The sequence below is a fragment of the Manacus candei genome, unplaced genomic scaffold, assembly GCF_025592945.1.
Source record: "Manacus candei isolate 608988 ecotype Guabito, Panama unplaced genomic scaffold, ASM2559294v1 h1tg000033l, whole genome shotgun sequence".
Classification (NCBI taxonomy): domain Eukaryota; kingdom Metazoa; phylum Chordata; class Aves; order Passeriformes; family Pipridae; genus Manacus; species Manacus candei.
Genome location: NW_026138081.1, coordinates 7233852 through 7254152, shown reverse-complemented (window position 1 = coordinate 7254152; position 20301 = coordinate 7233852). Strand labels below are relative to the sequence as shown.

Genomic DNA, 20301 nt, shown 5'->3' with positions numbered 1-20301 from the left:
AGTCAGCATCAGTGTAAGATCTCACTGTGTTACATGATTTAAGGTATTTTTTTCCCAGTTTATGGATGAGTAGTGGATAAAAACATTTATTGATTTTTCTATTCGAAGAGAAGCAAATGCCTTTGGCATTCATTATTTCTGGCATATAGTTTTCTTTTGTTTAAAATAGTATTGATGGTTCAGGGTAAGCATGAGAATACAGAGGTCTGTTGAAGTCAAGAGTCCTTTACAAGCTCTTTATTGGACAAATCAGAGCTACGTGATGTGAGCAAAGCACGTGACAGATCGTGCAACCAGACTGCTGAAGTAAGTACTGTACATACTGCTGGGGGACATGAGTATGATCTGTGACAAATCAATCTTTCATAGTATAAAAGCTTCTATTACAATACTCTAGGGTTGCTTTGGTTGGGTTTTCTAATCTGCATGGAGGAGCTCACTTAAAGTAGTTCATTCCCATTTTAAATTACCTAAAAGTACACTTGAAATTATTATTTGGAAAGAAAAAAAAATCTGACAGTGTCTTCCAAATGCATTTGGTTGTCTTTTTTGTTTTCAAGTCCCTCAGAAAAAGTATGTGTAATTTTTCATGTTGTTCTGTTTGCTTATGAAGGAATTATTCTGTTCATTGGTGAATTACATCCAAGATGCTGTGAAATGCATAACATGAATAAGAAATAGTGAACAATTTGCCCAGAGAGTTACAGGGAATGAGAAGAGGGTTATGACACAGAGTCCTGCCTTATTGGTGCAAAATGTGAGATACATGAAAATTTTCTTAAGAAAAGATGTTCTTTGATGTTTAATCTTTTTTATACTTTCACACCAAATCAACAAGAAAGAAGATTTAATCCAAGAAACAGCAGCGAACAAGCCAGCTCTAAGCGATGTCCAGGTGCTAGAAAGACAAATTACTTGTTGGCCTTGACAGTTTAGGGCTCGGCATGCTTGAAAGATCTCAGACACAGTGGGAGGTTAACAAAGCTTGGGAAGAAGGATGTACCACTGATGGCAGACACAAAGAATGGAGAATTTACGGGCCACAGGGACATGTAGAACCTCCAAGATAAGGAAGAAACTAATTAAGCCAACTCAGCAACTGTGCTGAAATCGGCTCTGACTGGGTAAAAGGTAATTCTGGCAGGGGGAGATCGTGACCACCGACTCACAGACCACCAACCCAAGAAACCCACCAACTCAAAAGAAAGACTAAGTATACAGACTAATTACCATGAGAAGCAAGAGAATCATTAATAGAAGGTAGAGAAGTAATTAATAAGAGACTATGCAGGTTGTAGCAAATGGACACTAATTCCTTTGTTTGCTAAAATGTATAAATAGTAAAAATTATAACAATGTCTCCTTTCTAAACTAGACTATGTGTCTAGTTTAGACTACAACCAGCAACAATTACACCAGCCCAAACAAGCCTCTGAAGGTTGGGGTTTAAAAATGTTACAACTAACTTAAGAAATTGTGTCCTCTGGATGAACTTAGCAGGTTATAATGTGAAAACCACACCTCTGAAGCTGAGGCTCTCCGCCTGTGAAGACCCCTACCCAGTGAACTTGTACAATGAATTTAGAATGCACCTTTAAATCAAGGTGACAGAAATTTAAGCCAAATGCAGCTTAGCCAAATAATGATGTTGATTCATCATGTCCATATTGCCTCAACAGAACTGTATACATATGCTTGTATTTTTTGGCCTTCGATGTGCTAGCTTTGGGGGTTACCACCTAGCACCCCCTTCAACCTCGTATATCTACTGGCTTTGCACACCAGGTGAAAGATTCCACTTTTCAGGGACAACAGTGTTAGATACCTAGCATCCTATTCTACAGTATGGCAATAAAATCAAATATCTCGACTCAGTGTATTGATTGGCTCTTGCACACCGCATGAAATAACCCTACTTTAGGGACAACTATCACACAACTCCTACTCTACAAATACTGGTGCTTCTAGAGCCAGTGATTAACTATCTAATACATCCAAAGCATACTGGATTTTTGTTACCAGTTATTTGTTACCCTTTGTTATATGACACCTCTCACAGTACAAAATATATGACAGCTGAAGAGCCACACTATTACAATAATTGAGAAATTAAGGTGAAAAAAATATTTTTTATAACTGTGGGCACTTGGTTTAAAGAATCTTCTCTCTTTGGTTTTTGTTTGTTCTTAGGAGGCAACATGAACCAGGATTCACAGGTAAAGAAATACTTCCGTGAGAATCCTAAACATTGGGGTTATCAGGATGAAGTTTACTTTGACTGTCCCCATCTTTTTTTTTTTTTTCCCAAAGGCACTTGACTAATGCTCCTAGAACTTGTATTGCCCTCCATAGCTTACCTAACTCCAGGAATGCTGCTGCAGTCAGGCTGCCTTTATTACAGTAAAGAATCAATACCTCAGCATGATCTCACTCTGGATCACCCCTCACATCACAGCTCTTAATAGATTTATGACTTGTGTGGATTACTAAGCAATTGCTGTAAAAATAATACTACTGGGAATGTTATCATTTTATCACAGTTTGTTTCAGTTGTGCAAAATAACTTCCTAGAGGATGATTACTTCTGGAAGGTGTGCCAACTCACAGTGCCAGCGACGAGCTCACTCTGGACTAGCTCTTCAGCAAATATGGTTGAAAAGAATAAAATTTGTACTTTGGACAAACAAATGCAACTCTGGAAACATAAATATATTAAACTGAGCCTTTCACCCATAACATGTGAAAGAAAATTAACATTTTAACTCCTGTTTAATAGTGGTTATTACTATGGTTGCTTTCTTACATTCATACAACACAAACTTACCACAGTTCATAGCCGAAGTCTCTTTTAAAATATACAGGTATTTAATTAGCTTGCTTTGAATACTATCCTATGTATACTTCCTTCCAAGCAGGCTGGAATAAAAGAGAACAGTCCTCAGTTTTAAGAATAAAAGACATTTCTCTCAAAACAGACTGTTGAAATGGAAATAAAATTGATAGATTGGAGGATGCCATATATAGGGAAATGCATGTTATAGGACATTGCAACTTTTATGTGCAGAATAATTAGCATGAGAAGCAAGAGATACAACCAGCAAATAAGGGTTTGAGCACTAACTAATGAAAAAGTCATGTAAATTGTAACCCATGAATGCTGATTGCTAAAAACGTGTAAACAGTGTAAAGTTTTGATGATGGTGAGCCAGCCCTTTGAGGGTTACCGCCTTGGTGTGTGAAGTGCCATCATACACAGACCAGGTGATGAGCCTGTGTTTGGGGCAACACTGGGATTTTCTAACTTTTAAACCATACCCATGAAATACATGCAAGGGTTATAGCTGGCAACTGTAAAAAACCACCTCAAAGAATGTATTACTCATTTTGAGTATAAATGATTGCATTCCTGTTTGCAGTTCTATTTAGTTTATTAGCATCCCAAAATCTCTGCTTTCAATTCACACAGAACAACTTGATGGTTTATTTAAAAAATGGAAATTGGTATAAGTAAAAGCTTCCTCACTATTAGAGACAGAGTGCAATTATTTTTCTCAAACCAGTGACTTTTACTTAGAAACTGAGACGATCTGTTTTCCGATATTGCCTCCACTCATCATGGACTGGAAAGCAGCTTCAAGAGAAGTAATGAAATAAGTTAGTGCCAAGTAACCTTTAAAAAAGAAATCAAAAATGGTAGAAGCAAATGTATTAAACAGCTCCCTAAAAAGGAGAGATCCCATTTGGGGGCAGCTTTGTGTCATAATTAAAAAAATCTGATTTATAAGCAACTGTTTGACCCTATACAAATTAACAATTACATTTGCTGCTGTTGTAATATGTCATGCAAACACCAAAGAGAGACAAGGCATGACTGGAGAGCCCCCAAATGCTGTGGGGTTTACAAGCCTTTGTGAGAGAAAGGGCTTATAAATATTGTATGATAGTGTGAGAAGCTGGTATAAAAGAATATACCTTGAATAAACAAAATATGAAAGTATGAAATATGACTGCTGTATTTGACCAAATTCCTTCAAAATACATATGTATACCAGTAAGCAGCAATTAGCAATGACTAGAATAAATTGGAATCTCTAAGATTTGGTTATTGCTTAATTCTATGAGTTCCAATCTTGTGGGACTAAAGACTAAATGGATTAAATCATACTCTTTCCTCTTACTTGACAGGGAAGCATTCTTACAGTATATCTTTGATCACATGGCTCATGTCACAAGACCTCCTTTATTTTTATATTTCCTTTGTTAAAATATTTTGAACAGGCTACATATTTTGTTCTGTTGAAAAAAATTTACTTTCTTTAGCAATCTCTAATATGCTTTGCCCTTTCTTGGGGTCATTTCATTTTATTTTTTGTTAGCAAATCTAATAACAACCTCTGTTAGATATTGGGTTTTTTTAAACTATAATTTCAAAGTTGTCAAAAGTTCTAAAAGTTCCACACACAAGTTCTAAGAAACAGGCAGCACTTTAAACCAGTAAGATCAGGATGACTATCATCAGCTGCTAAGGTAGCAGCCTAAAAAAAAAAAATCTAAATTTATATTCAGTGATTTTATAAATGTAAATTAATTTTCTTACAGAAAACTCTAATACCTCATTAAAAATATTATAACAAAAATCATGGTTTTGAAAAATACAAAAATCTGAATTGCCAAATAAAACAAAGGAGGTAGTTAATCTCTAATGTCATTGTATTTAGTAAGCTTATTATTATTCTTAGAAAATGATGTAAAAATCTTACCACCAATGTTTGCTAAGCCTTCTACCATGGTCTCTCTGACCTGTCAGTGCAAACAAGTCCTTTTAGTTTCTTTCAAATAAGATTAGCATTTCACATTTCTTAGAAACACCCCAAGAAACTGCCACAGAAACTACCAAAATCTAAAGGTTTCTCTTGCTACAATGGACAGTGCTCTGTTTGGACCAGACTCTTTCATCAAGAGAGACATGGATATTTTCTCAGAAGTGTGCAGGTGATTTAATTCTTCATTCAGAACAGGAACTGTTTAATTCTTCAATTAGATCCCTGCCTCTGCCAAAATTTCACATCTCAGGATTTTCCCAGGAAAATTTACTGATCACTAGAAGAAACAAAAACTAATTCAGACAGACCTCTGTCTGAAGGTATAGATTAAGCACATACCTATCACAAAATAATAAATGATGATTATAAAGCTTGAAATAAAAAATCAGACAAGATCCTCAGAAGCATTCTGGACACTTAACTGATCAGATATTTGAAAGTCATATTTTTGAAGGCCTGATCCTTTAAGTAAAAAGTGCACCCTATACTGAAATAAAGAAAACTGAAATAAAGACATGAGCAGCATGTAATTAGAGAAGTCTGTCATATTAGTCAGACCATCCTCACAGGTACCTTCTAAAACAGTGCTATCTTATAAGCTTTCAATCATACTTACACATTCTTAAGAAAGTCTGTCCAATTCTGAGCACAGTAAGAGAGCCAAGGACAAAGAAATTGGTCTTCTTGTAGTCAGACCATGATCTGAGGACATAGTATCAGAGACCATAGATCAAACCTAAAAGTTCTCACCTTCAGTTTACCCTCTTGGATCCACTGGCAGAGTTGTAATATACTAGCTTCATGTTTGTCCATATAGTTCAACACTAAGAATCTTTCCCTGTGAAAGAAAAGAATGAGTTTTGATGTAAAAAACATTGGTAAACATTTTAAAATATTTACAAAAAATTTTCAGGAAACAGCATTGTTGAAACTGAAGGGTTATGAATACAAATTACAATGAGATGTAGCTCAGACCTTTGCCAGCTTGTTGTGACAGTTCCCTGCAGTGGGAACTTGACAGAAACATCTGTCTTAGACAAGTAATTATGTTAAAGTATCAGAGATAAGAGTAATAAAACTGATATCACCAGAATAAGCAAATGTCCCTAAAATGTAAGCAAATTCCTATTATTTTTTACCTTTTTTTTTTGGTAGTAGAGAGAATAATTAATGGGGCTGCAATTAGATGGTGACTATAAATTAACTTCAGGCTACTCAAAATTTTGCATATCCTGCTGTCACAGCTTTCTATAGCAATCAAGAAACTGAAATGATCATCAAAAATCATAATTACTTCTAGCAACATACTGACTAAATTCTGCACTGTATTCTACTAATTTTATCCATTTTTTGAAATGCAGACAAGAGTAACGGGGACAAGAAAAGAATTCTAATTAGAAGAGGTCAATCCATTTGCACAGAAATCAAAAGTCTCCCCAACTTTCTGCAATGCAATGACTGAAAACTCTCCTAAGACTCTGCTCCCAATCTCTATTTTGGCTGCATCTGAATCCTGATAGGAGATTCAGCAATTCCCAGAGTCATAACAAAACTGTTTTACCTGTATATGTCACACCTACAGTCCCATTATATAAAAAAACCTCCAAATACTAAAAATGTAATTTCAATAAAATTAACTGCATCAGCTGCATCCTTACTTCAAAAAATATTTGATTTTCTCTCTGCCTGAATTACTACACTTTGTGAGAAGGCACTCTGAGAAGGCACATTGGAGATTACAGAACCACAGCAACACCTTCTCTTGTACTAAAGAATCTGTTATACATTCCAGGACTACATCTATCCATCACAAAAAAAGTGTAACAATAGATATGTATGAGCATGTGTAACAACATCACTTCCCATTTTTTATGCTGATAAAGATAAATGTAAGAGAAGGGATTTACTGACATTGTGATTACAGTTTCCTTTTTAGGCATGGCAACACACTGCTCAGATTACACATGTCTATTGAGGATCTACAGACTACCTTCCAAACATCAAAGTCACAACAACACATGTGCAATCGACCTGGAACCTGGTCATTAGTTCTGAAGGAGAAATGTACCTTGTGATGTTCCTTTCTTTCTGTATTTTTTCTATGTCAGGAGGCAGCGGAGGAGGATAAGGCACATCTTTGTTATATTGAGAAATCTGTCCACACAGGATGATATGGCTGTTCTGATTCATCTGTTTGGGACAGCACAAAGTGGGAAAAATTACATTCCTCTGCCTCAAAAACTAAATTTTTCAGAGATGCAATAGATTATATTGCAAAACTTTCACATGAGCCACACTTCCTGTAAAAGAGTGGGAAAATTGCATGCAGTCTCATTCAACCTATGACAGCACTCAAATGGGTAAATGCAAGGCAATAGTGGAAAAATAAATGCTATACAGCCTACTGTAATTTTAAAAGGCACTAAATAAAAGGAATATGAGAAATTGTTATCTTACTGTGTGCCCTTTTTTCAGAAGAGGGATAACAGGACAGAGAAATTTAATACAGCTGTTGGATACAGCTGTGATTTAGAACTCCCAAAGATGGCATTGCCACCGAAGCCTCCCTGTCACGACAGAGAGTGGTTGTATGTTAACAATGAAGTCTTTATGGAGGCCCTGCAGAACTAGTCTTGCATCAAGCCAGAAAACGAAAGCTGGCAAAAGACAAGATTACTGTGCTGATAGACAAAATTTTTATAGAATATTACCAAGTCTCCTGGCCTAAGATGTGAGAGACAAGAAGCAGAAATCGTGTTTCAATTACTGTACTGCCAGGTTAGTCCAAATGACAGATACTGATTTCAAATATCTGCTTTCTCCTCAAGACCAGGATCAGCACCTGGATTAGATCACTGAAGTGGAAAACCTGCTCTGCTGTATTACAGGATGGACTCTAGTATGAATTAATTCAAAGCTGGGCATGCAGACACTGCAGAATAACTAGAATAAGCCTGACAGCTGGAATAATCACCTGACTAATAACTGTATCACTGATGTCTCCACCAACATTGTCAAAGTAAACATCCACACCGCCTGGGCAGAGTTCACGTAGCTGTTCTGCCACATTTCCCTTCTTGTAATTGATAGCAGCATCAAATCCCATTTCTTGGACCAAAATGGAGCACTTTTCATCTGTGCCAGCGATTCCCACCACTCTAGAGCAGCCCTCCAGACGGCCAATCTGCAGGCATACAGTTAAAAAAAAATAACAACAAACCAACTGAAAACCTCAAACTATAAAGACAAGTCAAATCATTCATCTGCATACAGGTACCAGTGGGTGAAAGGGGACCTTAGAGAGTGTTACAGTTATCCCCCATCCATTAACTGCAGGCAGCAAAGTCCAGTGCATGCCCCTATCCCATGTGACACAATTGCCTCTTGTCACTCCCTCCTCACACCTAGATAAGGGGCAGGTACAATTTGCCATCTTTCCATAACTCACTGACTGCAGAAGATTTAATTTGTGGAGTCACCAATGACTGGTAGTACTTGAGAACCAAATATAGTATACAATTACATCTGCTAAGTAACATAACTTAGCTAATAAAAGGGAAAAAATTAGACAATAATGAATGTAAATACATTCTTCATCCATTTGCTTATGCATTGTTTCTTCGTAGCTTCTCTCTATTAGTAAGTCTAAAGCTTGCTCAATAGCTAATGTGTTTGTGTATAATGAGTATGTATTATATACATATATTTGTAGATATGCATATACACACTGCAACAGTGTGCAAAGCAAACTGAGGAGGACAAAACGGCTGTAAACCTCAAAACACAAAGAATGTCACAGAACACAGCACAAAGAAGGGTTTACCACATTTTTTTCTACTGACCACAGAAGAAAAATTAAAGTCTCTAGTCAATACAAAGAATGTTGAGGTGGCAGGCTACTATATAAATATATATAAATACAGGTATTTACACCATCTACTTTACTTATGCTAGCAACAAGTAATCACCATGGGCTGCTCTCTCCTATCCCAGTTTCATGACACTTAGTTTCACATCTAAAATCTTTCCCAGTGAGAGTGTGTGCCAAATCTGTGAAACTGGCTCTTCCCATGTGGTTATACCTACTCATGTTTACAATGATTTTATCCACGTGTTCAGTAACCAGCATGTTTCAGCATGTTCCAGAAGACAAAACTCGGTCACAGAGTATGTTCATGTGTCTTAAGCCCATCCTACCTGGCCAGCCAAAGAGCCGCAAGCACCGGCTGCTCCGCTCACCACCATTGTCTGATTTGCACCCACAGCCACGTGTCCCTTCTCCCTGACACCCAGCAGGGCCGTCAGTCCCGTGATCCCAGCTGCACCGAGAAAGTAGGAAAGGCGTCCATTTACAAGCTGTGGAACAAGCTACAAAACAGAAACGCGTGTGGTCTTCATTTGCTTTTAAGGTGAGGTTTTGCTGTTTGATTGCCTGAGGATAGAAGACTAACTCAGGATATTTTCCAGGCAAGGCACAACTGGTAGGGAGGAGCTATCTCTAGACTAGCTCTATCCTAACAACAGGTTCATACAAAAACTTTATATTTCCATAGTTTTAGAAAAAGTTTTTAAACAAAGCCACTCACAAAAATTTAAATTATGAAAGTGTCAAAAAGCAGTTGGGAGACAAGAAGTTTCCAGCAAGTGAACAATCCCTATAAGGAATGAAAATTCACCATTTTATCAAATATTGTGATTGCAGATCAGTGGTAAAGAGTCCTAAAGGGAGGAGTTTATTGGAAAGTATAAATTCTCTAACTACAGTAATTTTCTGTGTTACAAGAGAACGAGCAACACAATATATCTAGTGCACTGTTCCCTCTCCACTTTCAACTTAATATTGAATACTTTTTCTTCTGTGGATGTAAAATCTCAAGTAAAAGCTTTTACTAACATATATGAGTGAAATAAATTAAATTAAACATGTTGAAAGCTTTTCATGTCTTGCAACTACACTCTCATGGATCAGGAGTTCTACTAGAATTAGAATAATTATCAGAATTAATTAACAGAAGGAGTTTCAGGCAAATTTATTACAAAAACAACAACTGAAATAATACTGGCATGCCTGCTAACCAACAAAAGCATCTAAATTTTTCTTTGCTATGAAAAAAGAGAAATTGACACTGATTTTGGCACCTATGACTGGATCTGCGTTCTGAAAACTACTTGTTTGAATAACGTTGGCTTGTTTTTGACTAAAAAACAGTATCATTGACTGTAGTTAACACCAGTAGTATCAGCAGTTATTTAGAAAAAAAAAAAAGGTTTAGTAAAAGAAATAGTAAAAGACAATCCGGGCTTTGGATTTATATTACCTTTTGTAGCAAGCTTCCATCGAGAATTGCCACTGTCTGCCAGGGCCAGGTGAAGGAAGTTACAAAGTCTCCTTCAGCGAAGTTATCATGCTTGCTCTCCTGCACAACCCCAACACCGCCACCATCAGCAACTTCAGAGAGCTGCCAGGGCTGGAGGTAATCGGAGCCAGTGTCCTCATTCATTCGGCAGCGCTGAAAGACAAGGCTTTAACTTGAGGAGATGTACGTAAAACTTCAAACACAAAGGGCTCCTCAAAAATCTCTCAATAAGCCCCAAATATTCATAATCTTGTCTTATTTTTCCCCTTGTTTGCTCAGTACAAAAGGAGGACGGACCATTCTGTTCTCCTCCGGCAGTGTTACCAAAGCCAACGCATTCTATAGATGTTACCTCAAAGGCACCCATGCAACCAAAGATAACTGGCTCAGATCTGACAAGAATACTACAAATTCCATTCCTTAACTGAATGCATCTTAGAAATGCAGGACTGAAAAATACACCCCACAAATCACTTAGTCCATGCCTATGCACTGAAATGCAGTCAAACATATGTAGACCATCCTTGACAGATCTGTTTAATGAAACATCTTGAAATCAGAAGTATTTTCTTTACATCTCCCCCTGTTGCCTAAGTTAGTACTTCAGGATCATTAAACTTTTTCTTAACTCCCAAGCTAAACCTACTTTCCAGAAACGTAGACTTTTCTACTATCTCCATCTATGCAGGTAATAAATGCTCAGAATTCTCTTTATAGCAAACTTTTACAGACTGTGTCTCTTTGGTTCTTCTTCCACCTTCACTTTCATTTCAACCCCAACTCTCCCAACCACATGATTTTTACAATTGTATAGAATTGGAAAATACGTATATAGGAAAGGCAAAATTCTTATAGAATTTTAAAGGTTAAAGGAAAAGCTGATACAAACAAATCTGTAATGGTATACCAGGGCTCACAGTCCCTTCCTGGTTCTATAAAGTCATATTTCTACATATATCCAAGGCACATTAAAGCCGAATTCCTTCCCAACATAACTCCATCAGAATGAATACAATTATTAAGTTATACTAGAGATATACTGGAGTCCTATAATTAGTAACTTCAGTGTTAAACATCATGACAGGTACAGAGTTGAAGGTATGTTATAAAACAAATTCTGGCTTAGCCCTAAGTCCGTCACCTACCATGTAAGGGTCCACAGAGAGATAGAGGGTTTTAACACGCACTTGTCCTGCTTGGACCGTATCCGCTATTGTACTTTGTTCTAGTCGGAAGTTTTCAGCCACTGGCACTCCATTCTTCCCTAGAATTATTTTAAAATCAAACAAATAAATGACTCAATATAGAGCTTCCCTTAATCAATACAGGAAGGCCTTTTTTCAAGTTAGTCCTTTTTAGAGTAAGTTAGGTTATATATTTACTCAGGTGTAAAACTACCTACCAACTTTCAGTTTCCATGCTGTTTGCTACACATGATCGTTATGAACAATTAGGGCAAATTTAAAAAAATAAAATCAGGGACTGTTCCCATTCTTAAAAATGGTTCTGTATACTCTTATACACTGAAAAGCCCCTAGTGGTCAAAACTAAGATATGCACTGGGACTTCTCACACACAACAAAATCATCATGCACTATTCTGCCAATAGCAAATGACCATAAATTTTAACCAGTTTTAAACTCTCACCTTTCTGCCTCTTTTGACACAAGCAGGATTGAGGGAATACAGATCACAGCCACTGCACATGCATATGCTTCAAGAGCATCCCTTTGCATATACAGACAGACCTCTTTAAATTAAAGCTTCCCAGAAACACCTGTAAAACTGTGCCAAGAGCCCCAGAACTGGAGCCTTCATCCTCGGGTTGGTACCACATGCAGCAGATCAATCAGACTGACAACTGGAACCACTGGCACTAAAAGGAGACAGTCAGACACGCGTGTATATTTTAAGTCAGAGTGACTGCACAACTCCAGCAGGCTACTGTTGTAACATTTTGAAAGACTTATTTGCAGTAATTCTTACTGCTTAGGACTATTTTGGCATTAAGCAGCATACAATACTCCCTGCAAAACTTAATGTCTTCTACAACAGAAAATTTACTCACCCAAGAGTTTAGAAATCTGTATATATGGACTAAATAAAAAGCACTTCACAATAAACTTTATTTATTGCTGCATGCAATATTAAGGCATTCAAATGCCAATATCTCATGTTAGAGCCTGTTTCTACCCTCACCATGTTGGAGCATAAGGCAACGATAACACACACAATGGCTTCTTTATGGGAGAGAAATACATACCAGGCCGTGAATTCAGCACTACTCTCTGTATAATCATCTCTGCTTTGCAGCAATTTCGCACCGGATTTCTACAAAAGAAAATGTTGTTTGAAGGACTGAAACATAAGTTTTCTTCAAAAAAAGAATATGGGGCAAAGAACTTAGTAATTTGGAAACTGGGGATGAAACACGGGCCCCACCAGCTTCAGCATCCATGCCCAAGAATCATACAAGGAATCATTTAAACCAACCTCACACATAAAATAAATAAATGTGTGAGTAAGGAGTTTCCCTGTATATCTTGTTAAAGCCCAGATTTTATACAACTTCGCAGTAGCACATGCTGGAAAGACTGAAAATTATAATGTCCCATGCTCCTTGTAAGACCATCACCACATCCTACCAGGTTGCAGGAAATGTGTTTGATTCGCTTTCGTGTGCTGACTGAGAATACTCTGTTCCCACCCAAAAGACACAGAGACAGCTTTGCACGCAAAGTCAGGTGCCACTCAATAAAAGGCACACAGGCACTTCAGAATATCAGTTTGCAGGTACTTGATAAAAAGAGATTGTTGTGTAAGATGTGTTGTGTGAAACAGTAATTCTTTCTACTAGCAGTGCATTTTCTCCTAAGAAATGGTCTGGCCCAGAGATAAGAAAGAATTAGATTTCCACTTGATCTGATCTACAGAATAATTTTTCCTTGACTTTAAACTGTTTAAAAGAGGACTGTAAATCTGTGGTCTTGCACCTGTGAGATGCAAAGTGATTAAGAGGGAATTAAACTGATTTAACAGGAGAAAAATCATGATCTTACATGCTTTCAGAGCTAATACAAAATAAAAGTGTTACTACTGTTCTCAGCAGAGTGTCATAAATAACCAACATCCACATGAACCAAGGATATTATGGAATGAAACATGATAGCTGATGTCTTTGTCATAATGTTTATTTTGCTGACAAGAATGGCAAATTGGAGTGAAGCTAAAAGATGAGCCCTGAAAGAGTACATCATCACCACTTATCCAACACCTTTATTCTTTGAACACTGCAAAATACAGAACCTTCTTCTGTATCGTTACAGCGTTTACGTTACAGCACTCACAAACCATCAAAAACTACAGCCTGGAGTGCTGAAAACATAATTAAAGAGTTATCAGGAAAAAAGGTGTCCCTGGCCTTTCCCTCTCCTCTAAAACCCACAACTGACTCAAAACACAAGTATCTTATTAAAAAAAAAAAAAAGATAAAGGTTGAGCACTTGATTGTGTTTGCACTTGAAAAGCTACTTATTTGGCAACATTTATTCTAGAGTTAATTTCTTTTCAGTATTTCAAGACCTAAGGAGGCTACAAGCTATAAGGAAAGAACCTCAAATGTGTCTTTACAGTATCATATCAGCGAAAAATAAGTGACCTGCAGAGTTCTTTGGACAAAACAATTTAGAACAGTCTGGAAAAAGACTAGAAAAAGAGTGGAAAAAGTATCCAATATAAGTTTTGACTACTTCTTTGAATGCCTGACATTTTGAGGGAACAAAAATGCTGTTTATTTCCCTGGTCATTCTCACAGCTTTTGTTTGAGGAGCATGTGTACTAATTTAATTTGAAGATCTTCCAGACATTGTGAGTGGGTGGACAGAAAGCTAAGCTGGCAAGTGAATTGTCACTCATTTTATGATAACTGTCACAATAAATACAACACTGCAGATGGACCATTTATTTCTAAATATGAGTGCACTTACAGTGGAAGTCAGCAACATCATTATGCAAGCAAATGGTCACACTAACACCACAGCATACTGCGAATCAAGCTTTCCTCACCTTATAAACAATACACAAGTGACTTAAGAAAATAAGTAGAGGCACCATCCTTTAGCACTGTAAACTGAGGAAAGCTTTTGGAGAGAGAGAACAGATTTTTTAAAAGTGAAATAAAGGGGATTTGTATCATATACACAATCTTTTCCAATACATGCATAATGCCAACATGAAGGATGCTTTTGACTCTTGTTTTTTTTAAAAGACAACACAAAGCAACACACATTAGCATTGTTTAGCTTTTCCAAGCAAAAGCAATCTGAGTTGGTTTTACACTTTAACATCAAATAGAGTAAAAATCAATAGCAAGTTTTAACATCATCATTCTATGCCAAGTTCACACTATCTGACCCATACTATAAGTACAACAGGACCATTAAGCAGCACAACAGCAGTATCTGCATGGGAGTATAAGTATGTTTTAGCCCAGTTTTATTCTTATCCCTTTGCTCCCTTGCCTTTCCCCATTTTTGCAGACACACACAACAACTCCTTTTAAAAGCATTAAATAAATTCCTCAATGCTAAAATGCTCCAGTTTGTTCATTTGTCCTAGGCTTGGTTCCTAGAACTTCTTGTTTCTGAGACTGCCTGTAAGACACACTTTTCAGTTACATATATTTTGCCAGAATGATTCACCTGCTTTCAAGTTGTTAAAGCCCATGCCACGTGCAGCCTAGTTAGAAAAAAAAAAAGGAAAAGGAAGAGAAGGTTGCCCTGTATTAGGCCCAGGCAGCATGAAGGAAGAAAGCAGTCAATTTAAACAGAGGACAAGAATATTTGGAAGTCTTCTGAAACTGCAGTGTTAAAATGGCTGGAGCAAGGATCCTCAGAGGAAACTCAAGAAAAGAAATTTCAGGAAAGAATGACTCTGAATGAGGAATGCGCAGGAAAGAAAGATGAGAAGAAGAACTGGGACTAGGAATCAGAACAGAGAAACGTGGCAAGAATAGCAACTTAAAGGTCAGTAAAGCACACAAAAGAGAAACAGCATGGGGAGAGAGAACTGAAGAAACTGGGAATGATGAATGGGACAGAACCAAGGAAATGGAGACAGGAATGACTGGTCAAAAAGAAAAAAAAAAAACACAAAAGTATAACTAGTAAGGTGAGGTAAATGGAAATGGAAAAGAAAATGTAGTGGATTAAGTACCAAAGTCTTCACCACATCCCTAAGGAGCTCTACATTTGATGAATATTAATTAATCACAAGCCAGAATCAATACTAACTGTCATGAATGGAGAAAAGCACATGCCATAAAAAGGTTGAGTACTTTCATGAACTGAACTAATAAATCCAGATTTCCTAATGTTCTAGGTCTTATTACTGAATTCTCCGGTGTGAAGTTCCTCCCACAGTTTTCTTCATATGGGCTTTCTGACACACTGTTAAGGGCTGAGGAAAGATGCAGTCTTTCCTCCAAGAAAGAAGCAGATGAAAAAGAAAGAATTACCATAGTAGTAGAACCTTGATCCAGCCATCTTTTTTTTTTTTTATATTCCAAGAAGCCTAATATTTTTGAGCTTTTTATCAGATTTCACTGACATACAGAGCAAAAGTTCCAGTAAGTATACACATTCATATCTACCTACAATAGGACTATATAAACTTTACTTTTTCAGATTTAGGTGCCAAAAAAACCCAAAACTAAAAGTTCTCAGGTACTGCATCTTAGGCTTTTTTTTTTTAATATATAAATAGTTGTATTGGAGTTGCCGAAAATTATTTTAAAATACCATATATTTATATAGTATATATACACAAGGCCTATTTTTTTCTTAGCAGAATTTCACATGAGGAATGCAGACCGTTCCCAGAAAGGCAGGTGCATCACCTGACGGGATTTTTTTGGGGGGAAGCCTATGATGCAGTATGCAGGCTCCCACGTGAGAGCAATCCCAGAGAGCGCACTGATTATCCACTTTCGCAGGTATGCCTAAAGACCACTTTAGAAACCACTGCTGCCGAAGGTGCAGGAGCCCCTGCAGGCAGGTCGTGACCAGTGTCAGAAGCTGCGGACAGAAGAGCCCCGGAGAGGGAAACCGAGAGGGGCGAGAGGCAGCGCAGGGGGGTCGGTCCTGCGGGCTCATCTGGAGGTGCCGTGGGCTCCTCTCCCTCTCCTCTCCTCCGTGACCGCTCCACCGCCCCGCCATCCCGGAGCTCAGTAAAGCTCCATTCCCGCTCTCGTTCCAGGGATCGGGCAATCCCAGCAGCCTCTTCCAAGCGCCACACCTGTGTCCCCGCCTGCCCCGCAGCGAGGAGGCGCTAATCCCTGACGAAACGACTCCCGGGAAGGAGGACCGAGTGGACTCTGCCGAGCTCCCCCCGGCGGACCCTGGGCACGGCTCCATTCCCCAGTTCCCCCGAAATTCCCGCTCACCTTGAGCCGCCCCGACCGCCCGACCACAACCGGCACCGCCCCGGGCCCGCCGCGCGCGCGCGGGCCTTAAACAGGGAAACGCTGGGACACCCCCTTAAAGCGGCGATGGCCCGAGCTGTGGGGGGGATGGCGGCTCGTCGTCTGAATCGCAGTCACACACAATCATATTGAGTCGTTACGGCTGGAAAAGGCCTCCAAGATTATCGAGTCCAACCTTTGACAGATCTACACCTTGTCAACTAGACCATGGCACTAAGTGCCACGTCCAGTCGTTTCTTGAACACCTCCAGGAATGGTGACTCCACTACCTCCTTGGGAAGTCTGTTCCAATACCTGACAACGCTGTCCGTGAAGAAATTCTTCCTGATGTCAACCTGAGCCTACCTTGGTGCAACTTGAGACTATGTCCTCTCATCCAATCACTTGTTGCCTGAGAGAAGAGGCCAACCCCCACCTCACTACACCTTGAGCCTCCTTTTCTCCAGGCTAAACAAGCTCAGCTCCCTCAGCTGCTTCTCATAAGGCCCTTCACCAGCTCTGTTGCCCTTCTCTAGACTCACTTCAGCACCTCAATGTCCCTGTTGCAGAGATGGGGCCAGTACAAACAGTACTCGAGGTGTGGCCTCACCAGTGCCGAGTACAGGGGAACAGTCACTGCCCGGCTCCTGCTGCCCACGCTATTTCTGATACAAGCCACGATGCCATTGGCCTTCTTGGCCACCTGGGCACACTGCTGCCTTCTGTTCAGCCTCTGTCGACCAGCACCCCAGGTACTTTTCCACTGGGCATTTTCCAGCCACTCTTCCCTAAGCCCATAGTGCTGCATGGGGTGGTTGTGACCTAAGTGCAGGACCTAGCACTTCAATTTATTAAACTGAGTCACTGAGAAAAGGCGCTTAGAGTTTGTGAGGGTTTTTTCTTTGAGAGCACAGTTAACGCCAGGAGATGTTTGCTCCTTGCGTATTCCAGTGGATGAGATTCTGTTCATTGCTGTGATATAGGGCTGTTTATAGCCATTCCTAAAATTCCAGTAAAATTGCTGTTGTGTGCAATATAATGTGTTTACTATATACACAATTTTTCTTTAAAAAAGAGGCTACAGGAAGAGCCATAACTTTCCTGGGATGGGGCTTAGGTCCTGGCACTGCCTGACAGGATTCCTATGTGTATACCCTATGTCATAGTGACTCACCATACTGGAAGGGCAAACAGGTCTGTGAAGTGGCCACTGAGTCGGTGGCAATTACTGCAAAGCTTGGAGTGACCACTTAAGACTGGAAAAGCTCTGACTAATGATCCCAATGACTTTGTACTCTGCCTCTCACATAAAGGCAGGCAAAGCCTTTCTGTTGTAGCTTTACCCATGGCACTGTAATATGGTTTTTATTTGTGCCACCATAATATATAAAACTTTGCATTTCACATTAGTTAAAATGACATAATTGGAACTGAGATGGTCTAGGGGGCGAAAAATTAAGTCTTAATAAGGGCATTTATACCTCCATACTTTTTTTTTTCCCCAACTTGAATCAGTTGATCTAATGACAGGTCAACTTATTGTGATTGCAATGCACTGAAAGCAGGTCTTCAGGGTTGAATATGTCTTCATAGTTTCGGATGGGCATATCTTGCATGTAGGAGGCCTGCATTCAAATGAATGAGCACTGACTTGCCTCATACTTGTGCAAGAAAAAAGCAGCACAATTATTACAGAAATAATTATTTCAGAAAACAATTTTACATGTCACTACATGAGCAAACAGGAAAATGAATGTATTACTGGAGAGCACCCTGTTAATTTAGAAGTTGTGTATCTCAATAACTAGTAATAATTGAAAGAAAAATGGGGAAAAGGAAAAGGTATGCTCTATATAGGCACATGTACCTATCTTTTTCCTCTGTATTATATGACCACAATACCACTTTAGGTATTTTATAAAAATACCAAAAAAAAAACCAAAACCCTAAACCCAAACACATTAAATAGTATTTCAAAAGTTCTGTACAACCCTACATTCTCTTGCCTAGCAGACTGGCTGTGTTTCCTCCATGAACAAGGTTATCCTGGAAGGTAGTTACAGCAATCATCTGCATTTTGCTGTTTAACCCTTATGGTCACGCTCACCTCCCCCTTGTCTCTTTTGTTAAGTAATTGTTAAGTGAAGCTATTATAAAATAAGCTTAGGTGTGTAGTTACACTGCAGTAAGTATTCTGCACTGACTTGCCTTCTGGATACATTTTCTACTCTAAAAATCCCTTTTTGTGGTTCAGCTTGATTCACCTCAGACTCAAACACACAAATTCACCCCTTATGTGAAATAAAACTGTCTAAGCAAGCAGGCCGTTTTCGAATAGTTGTTACATAACAGATATTAAGGGTTGTTACCACTTATAAATAAGGCTACACCAACCTGGATGTAATAATTTTAAAGTCAATCAGAGATGGGGCAGAGATGAAATGGAAGATGTGTTTGAGCTGGGAGATGGTTGAGGTAATTGTCAACAAACTATTGCTGCCTACCCAAATAGGGAATGTCATTCAGTTGAGCCTTACTTCACTGAACAGATCCTCGAGGTATTCTCTGACCAACTTCAGGCAAATTTGAGAAAGTAAAAACATTTCTTGGTCACCTAGTGGGATAAAAAATTAGTCCCATTTGATCCTTTTAGAACAAAGAGGAAACAAAAACCAAAAAAGGCTCATGGATACAAAGTCATTACCTCGCAAAATCATGTGTAAACTTGGACAAACTGTAAAAGTGAAACAGCTGCCTTGTTCAGTGGTAAAAATCATATTGCCATCAATTTTAGTGAAGCCAAAAGCAACAGTTAAAATAGAAGTCAAAAATCAAAGTCTCAAGGATTTCTTTTTTTTTGCCTTCTTTAACTGACTGTCTGACTCCAAATTACCTTTTTGTTCTTGTTTACCTGCCCTTAATATAGAAACAAAGTTACATGTTCTGCCTATACTGTGAGGCTTAGGTGTTTTTAAAGTATAAAGTAATCCTGTTCATTTTCCAAGATTTGCTGGGCTCATGGGTCATTTTGATGAGTCTACATCATAATAATTCACCTTTTACACATTGCCATGTTCATGGGTAACTCGCTCTTGGCAGATGTGTGCCCTTTCTTTGTTATTTTTAATAAATGTCACTATAATAAGTAGTCTTTAAATCTGTCTAGATGAATAATACAGATGTTGCTTATGTAATTGAAGTGCAGGTGGGTTTTGGCAATCAAAATCCTCTGGGGTTTGCATGAGCTTTAAATGACACCAGACGCTTTAGCCTATGTGTGTTAGGGAGCGAAGCGGTTTATGAGGTCTCTCAGGAAACAACCTTCATGGATTCTGTGCATAGGAATGATCAATTAGATTACTCAAATCCAGCACAATTTAAATCTTTCTTTTTGATGTAACAAGTCTCTTTCATGGTAGGAAAATAAGATGTCATCTTCTGCAGTGAGGAAGCATTTTTTCCAAGGGTGCAGAAAGTTAGAGAAACATTTTTTAAACTGTTCTTTGGAGAAGTGATGAAATGTTGATGGAGGTATCTTGAGAGAAGGTGTGTTTCTCCATTTACAAAGCAGCCTTGTGGAAGAGCTCTGTGAACCCCATGTTCTTGGCTAACAAAATCAGTTCACTTGTCCTACAAATTCTAAAACACTGTTTCAGGCTGC

At 38.6% G+C, this 20301-nt stretch overlaps 1 protein-coding gene across 8 annotated transcripts in view; it reads right to left on the bottom strand.

The window, feature by feature from the left end:
* The window catches only part of PTGR2 (prostaglandin reductase 2), a 29141-nt gene extending 12468 nt beyond the window's left edge, over positions 1 to 16673 (bottom strand). For 2 of the 8 annotated variants that reach the window (XR_007905154.1, XR_007905153.1), the window contains exons 1-10: positions 12444 to 12511; positions 11326 to 11444; positions 10142 to 10333; positions 9021 to 9191; positions 7798 to 8007; positions 6892 to 7013; positions 5574 to 5661; positions 4761 to 4800; positions 3524 to 3631; positions 2825 to 2916 (exon numbers count right to left, since the gene is read on the bottom strand). Coding sequence is in view for 4 of the 8 variants with exons in the window: in XM_051791336.1 (XP_051647296.1) it covers positions 3567 to 3631; positions 4761 to 4800; positions 5574 to 5661; positions 6892 to 7013; positions 7798 to 8007; positions 9021 to 9191; positions 10142 to 10333; positions 11326 to 11444; positions 12444 to 12480 (1044 nt within the window). In the remaining 4 variants the exon portion in view is untranslated. Of the gene's footprint in view, positions 1 to 167; positions 651 to 923; positions 1060 to 2731; positions 2917 to 3409; positions 3632 to 4760; positions 4801 to 5573; positions 5662 to 6891; positions 7014 to 7797; positions 8008 to 9020; positions 9192 to 10141; positions 10334 to 11325; positions 11445 to 11827; positions 12057 to 12443; positions 12512 to 14245; positions 14319 to 16622 lie in introns of those variants that run through there. The other 6 variants (XR_007905155.1, XR_007905156.1, XM_051791336.1 and 3 more) reach the window with 6 other exon arrangements.
* Between the last annotated feature and the right edge of the window lie 3628 nt (positions 16674 to 20301).